The sequence below is a fragment of the Camelus dromedarius genome, chromosome 12 (assembly GCF_036321535.1).
Source record: "Camelus dromedarius isolate mCamDro1 chromosome 12, mCamDro1.pat, whole genome shotgun sequence".
NCBI lineage: Eukaryota > Metazoa > Chordata > Mammalia > Artiodactyla > Camelidae > Camelus > Camelus dromedarius.
In genome coordinates, this window is record NC_087447.1 from 59,564,938 (window position 1) to 59,583,408 (window position 18,471).

The 18,471-nt window shown below is 42.4% G+C and overlaps 1 protein-coding gene across 1 annotated transcript in view; it reads right to left on the reverse strand.

Annotated features, from left to right (window-relative positions):
- Nucleotides 1-1,914: 1,914 nt before the first annotated feature.
- Nucleotides 1,915-18,471, reverse strand: part of RAB38 (RAB38, member RAS oncogene family) — a 56,440-nt gene continuing 39,883 nt past the window's right edge. Inside the window, exon 3 of the mRNA XM_010990608.3 lies at nucleotides 1,915-2,726. Within this exon, the coding sequence (XP_010988910.1) occupies nucleotides 2,574-2,726 (153 nt within the window). The 3' untranslated portion in view covers nucleotides 1,915-2,573. The remainder of the gene's footprint in view (nucleotides 2,727-18,471) is intronic.

The following is an 18,471-nucleotide window of genomic DNA, read 5'->3' on the forward strand; positions in this document are numbered from 1 at the left end:
GCACATTGGGATCAGCTCCAGGTGTACTTGCCAGAATGTTAAACATTAACTCGTGAAAGAGTGCTCTCACAGCAATAGATTATCAATTATCTGGTCTTACAGTCTGTCCTCCCTGATCCAGCATCTCAAGACCAATTCCTCTGAATGTTCTCCAGATTCCTACTAGCAATTATCAGCCAGGTTCTGTAGTTTATTTGATTAATAATCCATTTCACCCTGCAACGTAGATCATCCTTTTCCACTCAGGTCCTACTGAGACTTGGTCCTAATTATTTGTCCAGAAGCAATGAGGGGAGATGGGAGCAGAACCTGAGATGGGAAACACCTTGTAAAACACCCTGCTGAAGTAGGGCTTTTGACGTGGTAATTGGCTGTTCTCTCCTCGGAAAGGGAAGGGCCTCTTTTTCTGGAGCAGAGTTTCAGAAGATTCTCTGGGTTCAAGGCTCTTAAGAGCATCTACCCAGATATCTCCTCCTATAGTTCAGTGTCTGACTCCTTCCCTGTAAGGATCTTGGTTTTAGTGGAGGAGACTTGCCAGCCATGTGAATTTGGCCTCCTTTACAATTCTGCTTTTCCGAAAATCAAGTCTTAGGCCTGATTTTCAGCGTGGTCTACCCTGTAGCTGAAGGAAACGAGGGTCGTTCTGATGATTGCTTGGAGGTCTTCAAGCTTCCACACAAAGTCCTGAGTTGAGTGTTGGCTGGCCCAAGTCTGTGATTTTTTTTCTTATGGACGTTTATAGAAGTTAACTAATTCCACAGTCTCATGTCTTTCAAGCATAAGAGCAGTAAAAACTCCCATCTAGCTGTACTTTTATCCCAATCTGCCTGATGAGAGTCTTAGTACTTATGGTGCTGTAGCTTGCCAAGGGTTAGCTCCACCACATTATCCACCAGCAAGGGGGTCCTTGCTACCACTTGGGTGGTGAATGATTCAATTCAAAAGCTGGTATTGAGGATCTGCTTCCTAAACCACCTCTGTCCCAACTAGCTTAGGCTGGGTTTGTGCTTCCCCACAAGACCCTGAAACAAGGAGTTGAGTGAAAGTAGTTTATTTGGGAAGTGACCCAGGAAGCACCAGTAGAGGAGTGGGGAAGTGAGGAAAGAAGGAAAGGAAGCCAATAAGGGATGAGCCAGGTGGGAATGTTAATCCCACTGGGGATGTCTGAGAGGCCGCCTAGAGCACGCCTGAGAATTGTCCTTCCTGAGAGACAAAGAAACTAGGGTGTTTATACCCCCCAATCCCAGCTATCATTGGTTGAGGGCTGCTCTGGAGACGTTAATTCCCTGGCCTGCCTGCCTCATGGGTCAAGTGCTCCAGAGGCCAGACAGTGCCCTCAGGGAAAGGGTCACAGATGCGAATAAAAGGAAGCTGTGCGGTTGGTACTCATGGAAACAGTGAATGCCAAGATGATATGGGGAGGACACCTCAAAACAGCTGTTGCAATGCTCCTGTGAGTGTATTATGAATATTAATGTAAAATAATGCCATTAAAAAGTAGTGGCTACGTGCAGCATACCTGCACCACGGCCAGTGTGCAAAGCAAGATAACACCGTGCGTATTTTAGCTGTTTCCTTGGACGTTGACTGCCCTGTCACCTTTCATGACCAGAATATATGAGGATATATTCCTCTGCTTAACCAAAAAAGTACACACACACTGCTCACTTTCTTGGCCTAAATACCAATATGAACTGTACATACAGATGCACTGAACTCAGCCCGGTTTTAACAGTTCCCCGCAGTTCCTTTAAATGCCCATTACCCATCTCTTCTTTGAAATTAAATTTTAGAAGTGGGTCTTGAGAACGATGGACACACAGGCAAAAAAAAGTTCACAATACTAAGACATTTAAAGCACTCTGGGAAATAAGGAAACAGCATCTTTTAATGTTTTATTTTTCACTTGTGAAAATATATATAATATATATTACATGTCCAGAAGAGTCCCACAGCTTGAGTCAGAGAAAGCTAACAGAAAGGCACATACCGGGGTCAGTTAGACCAACATTCAGGGCACAGCAAGTGACGACAAAGACAACAAAGGCACAGGAGGCGTGTACATGACTCTGAAGTGCTACACGAGAGCCAGCTCGAGGTCTGCTGAGAATGGAGGTCATCTCTGGAGAAAAGTCCCCTTTCTGCTTAACAGGCCTGCTAGACCAGCAGAGGATGTATTGAAATCTGGACAAAGACACCGGGGACAAAGTGAAAGCCAACGCTTACACTGGCAGCCAGGCTGCTCTTTTCCCCTTTCCTTCTCAGACCGGAGGCCTTGGCTGATTCAAAGACGCAAATAGCAGGGCCGACTCTGGCCCTGCAGAATCGTGGGCAGCTACAGGACAGGCTTTTGTAACAGACTAAATATTTTAAAAGCTTGTAAACAGGGCGCCGATGCCGGAGGGAAAACAAAAAGAACGCTTGCTATTTCTCTTATAGGAAAGGTACAGGCATTGCTCCTTGGCTGGCCCTGGGGGTCTGCCGGTCCAGCCGCTGGCCCAGCATGGTAAGCATGGAGACCTAACTCATGAGATGACTGGATTGCTTCCCTCGTGCACCCGCCCAGGAGCCTACTAAGACCTGGCACAGCTGGAGCAGCTGACAACCTTGGGCGATGCGAGATGGGGCTTCACAATGTCAGGCTCAATGGACTCCATCAGGTCACACTCGTTTGCAAGTATATGTTTCACCAGGCATCTGGACGCTTCATCAATGTTTATATTTTCCTGAGGGGGAAAACAGTTTCGTTAGTCAACATTCTAGAATAATGCTGTAGCAGACACCTATATGAGACGAAAGGGCAGTATTTTTAGCAGTTCATTTAAATATCGCTTCCTACCCCCTATCCATGCACACACTCTTTCTGTTCCCCTCCCTCTCATTCATTCCTTCAAAGAACTTTCCTTTTCAGTCTTTCACAGAAGTAAAAATATGTGTTTGTTTTGTCACTTACGAGGGATAGTGTCTAGTGGGCCCAGTTAGTAGGCTGAATTGAAGTTAGAGGGCCACTTGCTTATTTTTACACTTTTACACACTTTTACACTACAGCATACATATTATTGTAGAAGACACCTAAGCTTCGGTCTAACTTAGGTTCATCATTGCCGTCTGCCACGTACTATTTCTGTGACCTTGGTGTGAAATAGGAATAATAAGATACCACGTGTAGTGGTCGTTAGTGGTTTCAAAGGTATTTCTGGGTGTCTGCCTTCCAGTCACATGGTAGGAGTGCGCTGCTCCGACCTCTTTGAAGTTGGGCCTGGACACGTGCCTGTCGCTGGACAGTGAAATGCGGCGTAAATGTTGTGTCTCACTTTCACTTTCGCATAGAACCGGTAAGGACCAATGCTCCGTTCACCGTGCTCTTCTCTCCCTGCTTCTGCAACCATGGAAAGCAGAGATGGAAGTTCTCCCTGCCTAGGTCTGTGAACGGAGCTCAAGAAGACCCACGTATCCCACGATGACGCGTGTAGCAAGAGTGAGAATTATGACCTTGTTGCTTTAAGACACTGAGATTTGGGGTTGCTTATTACTTGTGACATTCCCTAGACAAGCCAGATGGACATAATTCTTCAAAGGAAACTATTAAACCAGAAAGATGAGTCTAGTGTCAAGAATGAAGTCAGCTTCAATTGGGGGAATATAGGGAGCAAACATTTGAATCTAAAATATATTGTTTATTCAATAACTATAGATTGAGTTGCCTTTTCTCTGCTAGTCAGAAAACAGAAATACAGAATATTTACTGCTAGTATACTAAACGAAAAACCAGTCAAATTTGACTGTCATCACAATTTGTAGAATTTCTCTGATGTATTTCTTTATGTTCAGTGTAAAGCAATAAGGACTTTTTTGGTCAAATTGTTTTGCTATGAAGCTTTGTTGTCCCATCTGAAGTATAACTCCTTCTCCCAAATTTTTGTGTGCATGTCAAAGTTGCTGATATATTTTGAGATCATTCCACAGAATCCTATTCCATGGGAAATGTAAGAGGTAATGATGGTTTCCAAATGGTGCCTATGGCTAATGCTATTAGACATAAACATTCATTAGCATGTTCCCTATCATTCAAGTCCAATCCTGAGTTCACGTGCCATGAAAGTTTGACGTAACTTTTCGAGTTCCAGAAACAACACATGTCTCCCATTTATAGAGCCTTCATAAAAATGTTTCTGAGGGTTTCTAAATCTAAAGCAAGTTCTGGCTGCCTTTTTGTTTGTTGGTGATGTTTTTCCTCGTTTTTATACCAGAATTCATGTCTCCGAGCTTCTCTTTCCTCGTCTCTATCTATAGGAGGGTATTGAAGATAATAATTATCAAATAAAAATTGCTTCCCTTTATGGGCTGCAGGGGTCATTGGTACTTTCATCGTGCTGGGCACTTTATATCCACGATCTTATTTAGACCCATTTAAAGCCCTATAAGGCGAGGATTAGTTTTTTGTTCTTACTCATTTTGTTGTTATTGTTGGGGTAGAGGTGGAAGTGACCTTTCTTCCTTCAGCTCAAGTGTGTGCCTCATGCCCTGGAAGTCAGTCCATAGCGTCCATGCTGGGTGGGTTACTGAGCCTTCAAGTCACTGCCCACGCTTTCCACGCCTCCTGCCACTCGTCGTCTTCCTGGCATCGTGCGCAGGGCCACACCTGAACTACCTGCTCTCAGGCAGTAGTGAGGCGTAGGCAGCGTTTGGCTCTCTGGGGCAGACGCAGGCCAATGCTTCGCTCTCGAGTCCAGCCGTTTGTTCCTGTTATCAATTTGGAAGCCTGGTCCGTGGTCCCCTACTGCCTCTTACTCAAGGAACGTGAGGATGTGTAGCTTCACTTGCCCTCCCAGGTCTTGGCCTCATGAGCCAGCACAGCTCACTAAAGAAGCTCTACAGTTGGGTGGTTTGAACGTGCCTGCCCAGCCCTGAACAAATACTTTGGTTCTCACGGGGTTCTTGTGTGTGTGTCGGGGAAGGAGGCAGCAACATCCCACCCCAAATACCAAATGCGGGGCATCATCATAGCTGTGGCAGGTCAGAAAGCTTAAGTTCAGAGAAATTAAGAGACTCCCTCCCACCCCAAGATCATGCAGTGCGTGGGTTTGAGAGCCAGGGCTCCTACCCAGGTCTTTCTGACATCACAGCCTGGCTCTTCTTAACCTAAGTCCTTTTCAAGACTGCTCTGAAGATCATGTGCAAGGACAAAAGTCTGGCTGCAGTGTTAGGCCCAGTGGTGCTAAATAAATCTTAGTTCCTTTCTCTTTCTTGAACAAGTTTTAAGCATTTAAAAAGGCCTTCCTTCACATACAAGTTAGATTTGACAGTATTTTTTAATTCTCCACTCATATATCGACTTGCCAGTTAAATACGGTTTTCCTTCATTAACGTGCAAATTGGCAAAATCTCCCAATGAGGAAAGTGAAGTGTGAACAAATGAATGAAAATCCATCACCCTTATGAGAAAAAACAACTAAAACCTAAGCTCAATTAGTGGCAGCTTAGCAGGATCATTTTAATAAAAGATAAGATGATGCTGGTGAAATTGTGATGTTTAACGCACCAAGCAAAGGCGTTAGGAGTAGGGCACGAGGCCATGGGGGATGGGCCTCTAGACCCAGGGCACCGTAAGAGTCAAGGAGTGGCAATGCCTGCTTTGGAATCACAAAAAGGAACAGGGTAGCAGGTCATGATGACCAAGCCACAGTCATTCAATCAACACTATTTAGATGCCCTCTAAATATGAGACATACAAAGATAAAGAGGACAAAGTCAGCTGTCCTTGACTGAGCTCATACTAGCAAGGCAAACAGCAAAGGGGTAATAGGTTGGAAAGGGCATCTGGGGCCAGTTCACTGTAGAGCCTTGAATGCTAAGTTGGTCAGATACGAGTCATTGAGAGTTTTTTTGGGTTTTTTTTGCAAGGGAAGCGTCAGTAAACACAATCTGATAGAAATTCATTACTAGACAAAACCATACAAACCCTGAGCACCCCTTTTTATTATTTAATCTATCAGTAAGCATTTAGGAAACACCTATGATACGCATCATGGTGCTGGTTCCATGGCATATCTATTTCAGATTGGAAGCTTTAAGGCGAAGCTGGGAAGAGGAGCAAGCAAGAGAGTCACCACACGCGTCCTATAAAAAAGCATGGCGTGTAGTGTTTACAGCACAGGCCTGAAGCCAAACTCTCATCTCGGCTCCCATCTTCTGGCTGCGTGACCTTGGGAAAACTGTTTTAACCACTCTGCACCTCAGTTTCCTCATCTGTGAAAAGGGAATCAAGAGATCTACTTTGCAGGTGATTCCAAGTGAATACATGTTAACACTTAGAACTTGTGAAACAGAGCACCATGAATGTTACCTATGTATTCTCTTCATTTAGTCACCAGGAGAACACAGTCCTGTGTGTATTCTGCTCCTTCATTTTGCAGCAGAGGAAACTGAGATTGAGAAGGGGTAAGCAGCTGCCCCGAAACACACACTGGTAAGTGGTAAGTCCGGGTGTGAGCCCAGGGACAAGAGTAAATAGTAACGTCTGTCATGGTCTTCCCCTTATACCGACTACAAATAGGCTAGCTGAACAGTGTTCAGAGCACAGGCTTGGAGCCAGACCCTTAGCTCAAGTCCCCCTAAATATTTCCCAAAATAAATAAACGAACAGCAGGGCCAGGGCATGTGTTTCCAGCATCAAAAGGGTCGGAAGTTGCAGTCGGGGCCTCAGGCAAGGCCGATTTGTACTGCTGGTCCTCCTGCCTTTCTATACACCACTGAAGTCACAGCCAAGGCCTAGGCGAGGAGAAGGAATAGCAATATAGAACGAACTTCCTCTCCCCTTCTGTTCAAGGTGAGCATGAATAAGCAAACCCTGCTTGATAAAACTGTAAGTTCAGTCCTTTTGGGCAATTACATTACGATATAATTGACTGAGTTACTTGGCACCCAGGTAGACACAGCCAAGCCCGCATATTCTAGGTGACTGTGGGGAAGCAGAGCTGCTGCTCAAGTGCAAAATAGTACCTGGGAATTTTTATTGACAATTATTCTAGAGAGTTGTCACACCTCCAGGAGCAACTTTTGCCGAAAGGTAAATTATACATCCTATGACTTCCAAGACAAGAATCCTTTTTTTTTTTGTATATATATATGTGTGTATTTTTTTTAATTGAAGTATAGCCAGTTTACAATGTTATGTCAATTTCTGGTGTACAGCACATTTTTGTATTTTATTTTAATTAATTTATCTTTTAGTTTTTTGGGGGAGGAGGTAATTAGGTTTGTTTATTTATTTATTCATTTATTTATTTGCTTTTAGAGGCGGTACTGGGGATTGAACCCAGGACCCTGTGCATGCTAAGCATACACTCTACCCACTGAGCTGTACACCCCAAGACATGGATACTTTAGACTGAACCTGACTGTGATTTATTTACATATTTGCAACATGACAAGATGGTCTATTGTGCTGACTACTTTAGGTTGATATGTGCTCATCTTTATGGCACTGCCCAGAATTGTTTCACTTGTATCAGTAAGCATGCCTGAGAAACAGGCTTAAGATGCCTAACAAAGCATTTTAGTAAAAACCAATGGTAGTAGGTACAGAGTGAGTTCTGAGTGTCTACTCCACGCCGGGCACATAGCAGGTGCAATATTTATGAAATAATGTTCACATCCAAACCTCACGAAAATCTACTAAAGAACTAATAGCCATTATTTTAAAGGTAAGGAAACTTTAATCTTTAATAAGGTTAGGTAACTTATGCAGAACAGAACAAAAGCTTGGTCAGTCTGTCGTACCAACCAAGACTGGCCTGACTCCACTTTCTATCCTGCTCCCATGCAGTACATGACTGTTTCTCCAAGGATTAAGGCAGATCCTAAAATAGTTTTATTCCTAAATCAGTAGTTCTCAATCCTGGCTGCATATTCAGGTCACTTGGAGAGTTCAGAAAAATCTTTCACCAGAGCCCTCCTCACAGACATTGGTCTGGGATGAGGCCCAGCATGGATTTTGTTTTTTGTTTTTTTTTTAAAAAGATTCTCCCCTCCCTTAAAATGTGCATCCAGATTTGAGACACACTCATATAATTAAGAATGCCTTTAAAGATGCTCCTTTTTTATCTCAATTGTGAACTCTCTGGAAATAACATTCAATACAGTGATTTTAAGCTGCAGTGATTCTGATCTTCCCTTAGAGGAAGGCATATAAATCTAACTATCTGAGGTCTTGGGTCCTTGTCAGTTTTTTAATTAGTTCTTCAGAACATCTGTCTGGTGGCAAATTATTTAATCTCTGACCCTTGGTGCCAGAGAGCAAAAGTATCCTACCAGAAAGCCTTCCCATCTGCCTAGTTAGAAGCTGGCAAAGAATTCATCCTCTAATCTTTCCAAAGGCATCAGCCTCACACATAACACCCAGTGCACCAGAAGCTCCGAGGTCAGGGCACTGAATTCCTCAGCCCCGTGAAGTTTTAATTAGAGCCGATGGCCCACCAGATAGTAACACCACTGTGAAAAGTCGTACACAGAGCAGGTGTTGTACAAATGCTTTCTCTAAGATTCAGCACTTGTTTACTGAGCACATAAGGGCCAGACCTCTTACTAGCTCTCATTTACTGCAGTTCACGTCTGATATGGGGCAAGCAGAGTGCACACCTGTATTTATTTTTGTCTGCCTAGCACTTCTTTCGTCCCTCATCCCCCAGATCACTCCCCTTCCCTTTGGGCAACTGCTTCCTCCCACTGCTCCTACTGGGGCTCCTCCAAACTGAGCCCCGCGTCTTAGATGTTGTTCTCAGAAGTTGGTGTTTTGGCATTTCATTTAATCTTCACAATAAAGCTGGGGTGGGAGGTACTGCCCTTATTTGACAGAACAGGAAGGTGAGATTCAGGGAGCTCCTCAGGGTCTCAGGGATGGCAAGGGGCAGGATCTGCCTTCCAACTCCAGTCCTCAAAGGTTCTCTATTTTCTCTCTTTCTTCTCCTTGCTGACTTCTGAGTCAATGGCCAACAGCTTGTAAGTGCCCAAGCAAAGGTCTACCTAAATCCAGAGCTGATGGTTTTGCACTTCGCCACATTTTCTCCAGAAAGGAACACAGAAGTGGAGAGTGTGATTTAGACAAACCACGTCTTACTGATACCCTACTATTTGAAAGTTACCAGACTTCAGTCTACCTACAGGACACTGGGAAGGACAGACGGAGCCATCTTATCACCGATTTCAACACAGGATAGAGTCCACTGTCCGCATGAAGATATGAGGGAAGAACAGGAAAGTTCCCAAATAAACCAGCTCCAAAAACTGCCTCCCTCATCCTCACCAAGCCTGAGTGCAGCCCCTGTCCTTGATGCACTAGGTGTCAAAGTCCATCTCAAACCCTCTTCCTCCCCTTTTTCTATAGTCCCAGGACCTCATACCTTACAGCTCTTGTCCCTATCTGCCTCCCACTATTGTAGCAGCATCTGGAACCCCACTTCGGCCATGAAACCTCTCCAGGCTCACAGAGAACCACCCAATACTGAAGAGCGAGGGAAATCAGACATCACTAATGCGACCTGCTCTTTTGACGCATCTGGAAATTAAGGCCACGGAGAAGGAAGTGACTTGCTGGGCATCACACGGGCTACCTTGCTGCTTGCACATCTCTGTGTTTCCAGAAATATTACCCCTTCTGAGTAGCCTTCTCTCAGCTCTATGAACTGTATCTTCAGGGCTCCCTGGCACTTCCCACCCACCTGGCACTTATCACTGACTCGTAACTGCCTGCTGTATGTGTCCTTAGAGACAGGGATGGTATCTTATTATATTCGTGCTTCTGGCTTCCAGTTCAGGGCCTAGTGTATAAAAGATCTCTAACAGATGATACCAAAATTAGCTGGTACTGCTGATAACATTTTATAGGCCAGGTACCTTTTAAGTACTTTACCTGTATTAACGAAGATAATCCTCATGAAAATTCAAGTGGATAAATTGAGGAATAAAGAGGTTAGAATTTTTCCCAGGGTCACGCAGCCAGCAAGTCAAACTTTCAGCACCTGATTCTCCAGCCCACGCTCAGCCACTCATCCTATGACCCCAGAGAGTTGAGCACAATTAAATGACAAAGCCAGACTCAAGCCCAGCGCCCCTGGTCTTAACCTCCTGTGTCATATTCCTCTCCATAAATGTTTACTGACTCTAGTCTCCTAATTTAATGGCACACAATAATCAGTCTTGAAAAGAGAAGAAAGAAAAAACATACATATTGAAAATATCATTTAGCCAGACTTAATAAACCCTGTTAATGAAGATATAGAAGCCTTCAGTCAAAATACTTTCTCATTCATTAGTCTGAGGAGATAAATAGCTCACCAGACACAAAATATTGATAGTAATAATTACTAACATTCATGAACACTTACTGTGGAACATGGGTGCTAAGCATGTATGCTTCATATATAACCTCACTCAACCTCAGTACACCCTGGGGGTGAGCTATACTATTAACCTATTTTACAGATTAAGAGACTGAGACATATATAGGATAAGCTACTTAGCCAAGTGTTTGCTGGATTTACTCAATTCAAAGTCATATTTATGAAGTTCTAACTATGAGCAGAAATTATCTGTTTTATAATTCATTTCTGTTATGATTAAATGCTTTCATCCTGGCACCGCTATGTGCCGTGTCTGAGAACTGAGACTGGAGCACTGCTGTCCCAGGAAGCAGCAGAGTGTCATAGGAAGAGAATGAGCTTTGGAGTCAAGCTTTAAACTTGGTTTTGCCACTTACTGCAGAACCAAGGGCAAGTCCAAATCCTGAGCCTGTGAAATGAGGCTAATGGCAACTGCCCTTCATAGGGTACACGTTGGAATCAGATGGCACACACAGATGAAGCACCTAGACATTGCATACAGGGCCTCAGATGAACACATGCTCCCTTCTCATGTCCGCTTCTCTTCACCTTCACCTCCTAGGTCATTCTTCAGCGATCACTTCTCATCAGACGTCACCTCTGACTCCCCCAGTCTGCAACAAGCACCCCTCTATTCCAGTACCTGTCAGTGGTCAATATGTGATGGCTTGTTTGTATCCTTACAGCTCTGGGGGCTCCTGGGGGCATCACTGCTTCAGCCTAGTGTCTAGAACAGTGCCTGCAGGCAGCCGGCACTTGGAAGATACTGCGTAGATGAATGGACAAATGAATGAATGAATGAATGAATGAATGAACGAACAAATCAACGAAGCCGTCATAAGAAGAACAAGTTCAGATTTCAACCTGAAAATAATTTCAGGTGTGGGTGATTTATATAGGGCGTGAAAAGGCAAACATACAGCAGAACTTACTTCACAAGTCAAACTGCCTGTTCTTATCTTGTTTTCCAGTTACAATTAGACACCATTCTTTTTAGGTGAAATGAAGGAAGACTGACTGAACCAGTTTATAAAAATTGAGCTGAGCTGCTAAAGGCTTGGCAGTTGAGCAACCTACGTTGGGGTACTGACTCTGCTCTTTTAAAAATAATTCTTCATATCTGGTTGCTTCAAAAACAATTTCAGGTGGCTTACACTCTTTAGTAACTAGATGAACTTAGACAAAAGACTTAATTTTTCTGATCCTCACCTAGAATTTAGAGATAATAGCACCCACCTTACAGAATTACCAGGATTAGAAATATCATATTTGGGGCAAAAGTGGAAGTTGGGTAACATTATATATTCTTGTGACTCTAAATTATACGTAACTATTTTAATATCATCTTCTCCTCTTAAGAACTTTTAAGAAACTGAATGAAAGATCAGTTCTAGCTTAACAATTTCTTTTCAGGCTTCTAATTTATCTTTTCTTTATATATGAGCCTTTAGTCCAGCCCTCAACTAACTCTTTTAAAATTATTTTTTATTGACGTGTAGTTGATTTACAATGTTAGGTTCAGGTGTACGGCAAAGGGATTCAGTTATACATATACATACATATATATTTTTTCTTTTCAGATTCTTTTCCATTGTATGTCAACCAACTCTTTAGTAGAGTTTGAAATCCTTGCTTTTCCAGATAGTATAAATGAAACTCTTTCTGCCACCATTATTAGAATAACGTTAGCTTGGGTGAAGACATACAGGAGCAAGAACTGGGAGTGAAAGTGGATGTGTTGAAACTAAACAAATCCGTCTTTTGATCACCTTTTTGTATTTAGAATGTCACGACATTGGCTACCTACCAGAAGTCTAGCCCCGGCCCTAGAATGTGCGTCTGTTCCTCCCTAATTACCGCTGCTGTCTAGTTCCTAAATTCCACAGTGAGACAACAAGGCATTCCTAGCCTGGGCAACCTCCCTGAGGAAGCATGCGCTGTATAATTTTCCTCTTCCTGATGTGGAATAACACTACCCTTTTCTTCATTCTACAAACTTGTAATAGGGAAAAAAAAGAAGAGAGACATCCATTTAAAGTGCCTATCATGTAATATTGAAATAGCATGTGACTAAATGAAATAATTCATTATTCCGCAAATAATCGTTGAGCACTTTCCATGGACCAGGCACTATTCATCAAAGTCTTCGCACTCTGGGCTTTAACACACTCTGGAGTCAGCCATGATCTGATTATCTTATTAGGCGAGGCCTCCTCTGCCTCTGCTGAGAGATTCTGGTGGTGGTACGCTCCTTGCTCACAATCAAGCGGACATTTCACCCTAAGTCATGTGCCTCCATCCTCCTCCCCTGGCAATCGTCCTCCGATTTCCTGCCAGACTGTCTCCCAACTACTCTAATTACAGTGTAGGGACGGTCATGCCTCACCCCCATTCCCAGCTCAGAAAAGCCTTTATTGGCTCACATTGCCTACTCAGAATCAATGCAGATGACTACACTGAGGGCCAACCAGTATGGCCACGACTCAACTCTCCTGTCTCATCTGCACTGGCTCATCTTACTTGGCTAAGTTCCAACTAAACTAAGCCACAGGCCATTCCCTCAGTGTGCTCTGCTTGGGTTATTCTTATTCCATCTCCATCCGTAGGTCCCCTGCCCATCTAGAGCAAACATACCTCACTTGGAAGAATTTAGCTGCTGACAACTCACTGATTCACAAGGATTTCGTCTTATTCTGCTTTGAACTTTTGGATGAAATTCAGGTACACCGTCCAGTTTCAGAATTGTCCCGTCATTTTGAGTTTTTATTATCTGCGTATTTGTTCAAGAGAATAGGTGCAGTAGAAAGACTCAGAATTCTCCTAGCTCTGCCAGTGCTAGCTGGGGAACCTCAGGGAAGCCACCATAAGTTCTCTCTGAGCCCCAACTCCTTTACCTGTAATCAGTGATAAAAAATAATGCCAACCTCACAAGGTTGTTGAGAATGTGTATAAAATGAGATGAGAAATTTGAAAGAACTCAGCCATAGTGTAGGCATACAAGAGATCCTGAAAAGAAAATACGACACTTAGGAAACAATACAACATTGCATAAGTATGATTATTAAGTTTTACGTAAGAATGTTTGGAGGGACAAACATAATTCTTTGTTAGAGTAAAATATCTCAAAGTGGGTTCTGAAGTTTCATAAGATGGTACAGGGAGAAAAAGGGCATTGTATGGTTAAATCACTTTAGGAATGTTAAGTTAAAAATAATTCAAAATGTTTCTTTGTCACAGGATTCCTCAGAGTCCTAGACGCTCACAGAATGTGGCATGTGATTGAACTTCTTGCATTAAATGGAGAAGAGGTTTAGCATCATGGAGGGAGGGCATGAGGGGAACGGGAGCAACACAGCAGAACTGGGAGCAGAAGAGGCAGACCCTCAACAATAGCATGTGAGTCAAGAAAAGGCAGACTCAGGTTGGCAAGTGAGGCTTGGAGAGAAGCCATCTGTTCCTTTCCCCCTCTCATCTCCAAGTAGAGAATGTGCAGTTTTCATAAACTTATCTGATCACAGAACTCTTATCTCCTGCTCTGGCTCACAGGGCTGGTGTTCCTCTTTGCACAACTTGGCAACTTTTGATCAGGAGTAGTGGTGGGATAAATGGGAGTGGCTGTGGATGGCAGTTGCGGGTGTGGGTGAATAAAGACACTTATTAACTAATTTTGTATTGTACTTTTGGTTTTTTTTTTTTTTTATATCCTTACCTAGGTAGTACTACCTCCATTTTTTACCTTCCTCCATTTTTCTGAGACCTGTCTGAAAAGAAGTACATGAGTTTTTTGTTTGTTTATTTGTTTTTAACATGACTTTAACAGAGCAGAATGAGATAATGTTCATAACAAAATTGGAAACAGCGGGCCTGATGGGTCCTGACCTTACCCGCTCTGGCGGCCTCTTCTGAGCAACGCCCCACCCCAACCTGAGCTAGGTTGGGTCGGGTAGAGCTCTTAGTGCTTCCATAGCTGTTCCCTAGAGTAACTTCACACATGCACGATTGCAACGACTTTAGAAATTTATCTTCTTCCTAGATAGTAAACTTCTTGAAAGCAGAAGTGGCACTTTTTTGTGCTTGGAGTGTTACCAGCAGCTTACACAGGGCCTGTTGGCACGTACATGCTCAACAAGTAACTTATGAATGAAGCAGCCCGTGAAAGGGAAAGAAAAATGGACTAATACCAATTAAAAATCAGAAAAATATTGTGAGCTGCTCTACGTTGAAATCTATTATAGTGAAGTTCCTGTACACTCAGGAAGGCTTTAGACAGAGAATTAAGGGACCTGGGTCCTGGCCTTGATGTTGCTACAAGTTAGTACAGTCATTATAAACAGATCAAGTCTTTGCTGTGGCATGGGTTTCATCAGGTGCAGAAGGAGAGAATTTATCTTCTGCCTTTTTCCGTACAGGACTGACGCTGACTCTTAAGACTACCCCCAGCTCTTGACTAATGTAGTTAAACTTGTGAGAGTCCTAAGAATAATGCTCCCTTAATGGGGAACATTTCTCAAATTGAGAGCTTAATTGTAAGACGTCTATTTAACCAGTCATTTACTAGAGCGAGGGTGCTCCATCTACATGATTAGCTGTACGTTTTTGGTTGCAAAAAATCAGAAACCCATTGAATTGCCTAGGTCATTGGGAGGGTAGCTCCCAGGAGTGACAGAATTGCTAAAAGATTCAGGCCACTGCCAGGATTCATAGGAAATGAAATCAGACTTTCCAACACCATCAGGTCAGCTTAATTTCCTCTATCTGCCTCACAGCTTTTTGCATATAAAGAGTCGCTGGGCTTATACCCATACGCGTAGCTTTGCCACCCATGAGAAAGGGCCTCCTACCCCCAAACTCAGGGAAGGGCTCTGATGAGTTTGGCTTCAGTCACATGTTCACACTTGAGACTCAAGCAACTCTAAGTCCAGGAGAGAAATGGTACTAGGAGGGGCCTCCTTAGGTCATGTGGACACTATCAGCTGATTACTCTGACTTCAGAGACAGAGTAAGGAGGAGCTGAACACTTTCACTGGGGCAACCTGTAGGGAGAGCTGAAGGGAATGGCTCGGGGGTGAGAGCACAGAACTGGCCAGGGAGGAATCACGGCAAGAATCAGGAACCCTCCCTTGTTTACTGTCCCTTTTTGTGGACATTCACTGTCATCTACACCAATGCAGGTGTGTGCATTAACATTTTAGACACATACAAGCAATGTATGATTCAAAAAAGAAACAGAAAACTATTTTCCCACCGAGTTATGCATCCTGAAACTGAGACACATCCAGTGGCATCTGATAACTTCAACATGTGCACAATAAGTGGACGATTCAGGATCTTATATTGGACATACAAAAAGAGGAAAGCAGAGCTGAAACATAAATGACCTAAAAAGAAGTACCTCTTCAGAAAGGCTTAAAGCAGTTGCTTAATAAATTTTTCAAGGAAAAAAAGAGGTTTCTTAGGGCTTAAAACAACCTCAATTCTGATTTTCTGCTTGTTCATACAGAATTCTACTGAATTAAATAGATTCAAGAAGACAATAACGTTGCCAGATAAGGGACGTTTCTGCTTCAAATGTAAACTTTAAAAATATCGACTTTGTTCATGAGAACCACTTAAGATGTATTACGTGTTTTCTTGCATTATAAAATATTATTCAGAAGACGATTTACCTCTTTTAACTGACCCTGGGTACCTTTTACTTTTCTCTTTCTCCTCCTTCTGGTATTATGTATATGCAGCTTTAGGTCTATAGCTAGTAAGTCAGTTCTATGGGCTGACACTTAAAGGATAAATATGACTTAAAAGAGGTAGGTGGAATTCTTTTAAATATATATGTATTTCTGATTAGAAGGAAGCAGACCAAATGTTAACAGTGAAATCAATTGGTGGTTTGATTTCACATCATTTTAATCTTCTAATTTATAATTCTGGTTCTTTTATAAGTTCTTCATAAGGAGTTTGTGTTTTTTAATAATCACATTCAAAGGAATGGAACAAAGAAAATAAGTGATTAATTTTGAACTATGAACAGTGTAAGAAGCCCTAATACCTCTGAAGCCCATACAACAGGAAGGAGAGACACTACCTATAAATATTTCATGAACTGTAAGATAGAAATAGATAAGAATGAATGGAAAGTTATGTTGGTTTTCCTCACAGATGAAAAACAAGCCAAAATATTGTCTAGGAGAAAAAAAAAAAAAGGAGAGGAAGCTCAGAAACAGAAATTCTAACTGTACAATGATGAGTAACCCAATGAAGAAGAAAGAGGAAAGAGATCTTAAAAAAAATGTTTGACTACAGGAATATCTCAGGTAAAATCAGGTTTAAAAATAACACATACAAAAGACAGAAGGAGAAGGGATATGAGCTCAGAACAGACTCAAGGGTGGTCTGAACTCATCCAGATCGGGTCAGGAAGCTCAAGTCTAAGAACATGCCTGGGAAAATGCTAAAGGCAGAAAAAGACAGTGTAGGGGTTTATTCAGAGCAAAGTATTGTCACAAAGAGGCAGACTTGTTCTTGAAGAATATGGTGTGAGGTTGTCAGGTGACACAGAGAAGGCAGACCTAACAACAAACTAACTTGGTTTTCTTCTGTAATAAGGATTTCAGATTGGACGATCAGGAGACTGCCTGTCACGTCTTACCTTTAACACCCCCCCATAATCTTCTGTGGACAAGGTGGCTATTGGTTGGCTTCAAAGTAGAATGGGTAGATTTCATTGACTCAAATGGTCCCCAAGGACTACTCATTATTTATTTACATTAAACAAGAGTACTTACTAAGTCAGTGGCACAGAGCTCAAACCTCTGACCTCATGAGGAATTAACCTCATTTTTTACCCAAAATTTGGAGGAAGTCATAAAAGGCATACTTAGCAAATTTTTGTTAGACACAAAGGCAAGAAGCAGAACTGACATGATGATGAAATTGGGATATTACAGTATTCTCATATGGATACGAACACTTCTACTTATTGTTGGCAAATATAAATTAGTTCATCATTTTGGAAAATGGATATGAAATTGTATAACAATAACCATAAAAAATATCCATTCCTTCTGATCCAGTAATTCTACTAAGAATAAAGCCTAATAATATAGTCTTAAATGTACAAAATATTTTATGCAAAAAGTACTCATTATGACATCATTTTTAATAGTGAACACTGAAAACTACTCAAGTGTAGGATTAATTATAGGAGATACTATAGTATATCCTTCTGATATTAAATATTCTGTTATTAATATTAAAATAATTAATATAAATATTATTCTGTTATTAAAATTATATTTACAAAGAGCTTAGCATGAAAAAATTCTCATGATAAATTTAAAAATTGCATATAATATGATGTAATTAAGAGATATGACAATGTCAGCAGTGATCAATCCTGTGTGGGAGCGTTTTTGTGATTTTCTTTTTCATTATTAACTTCCACTTTTCCTAAAGATTTATTTTCTCCATTTGGCATTTCCATTCGTACCCTGACTATTCTATTTACAGCATATGCAACATCTCCTCTTCCTTTCTAACAGAATCCCGATCATGTATCGGTAGCCCCAACTTGATTTCCCTGGTTTCCCTGTGCTAAAGGTAGTTGAGGCTAATGAAACAGAAGTGGAAGCAGCTGGGTGGGGCTTCTAGTAAAACTTATTTTCTAAACTTTAAAAAAGAGAGGGGGCAGACTCAGTTGTTACATGCCTTTTGCTCTTCACCTTTCCAGAAGACGTGTTCCTGGCTAGAAACCAGTACGGCAGGCTGAAATCCAGGCTGTCCCTATGACTCCCAGCTCCTGGGGCACATGACCACCGAGTGTAGATGGGGCCCGTAAACAGGATGGAACAGTCACTCCCTTGACTGCTGCCTTCTGTAAGGCTCCACTGTGGACTGGGAAGAGACCCTCCTCCCGCCATGCTGCGACAAGGCCACGTGGCTGGGAACTGAAGTCAGCCTCTAGGTCAGCTGTCATGTTTTTGGACTCTTTCAAATGTAGACATGTTAGGTAGTTAGATAGGTGGGAACACCGGGCAGACAGGTGGAGGAGAGGGAGGGTGGTCCGGAAGATGGTGTTACACTCGCCTCCAGCGTA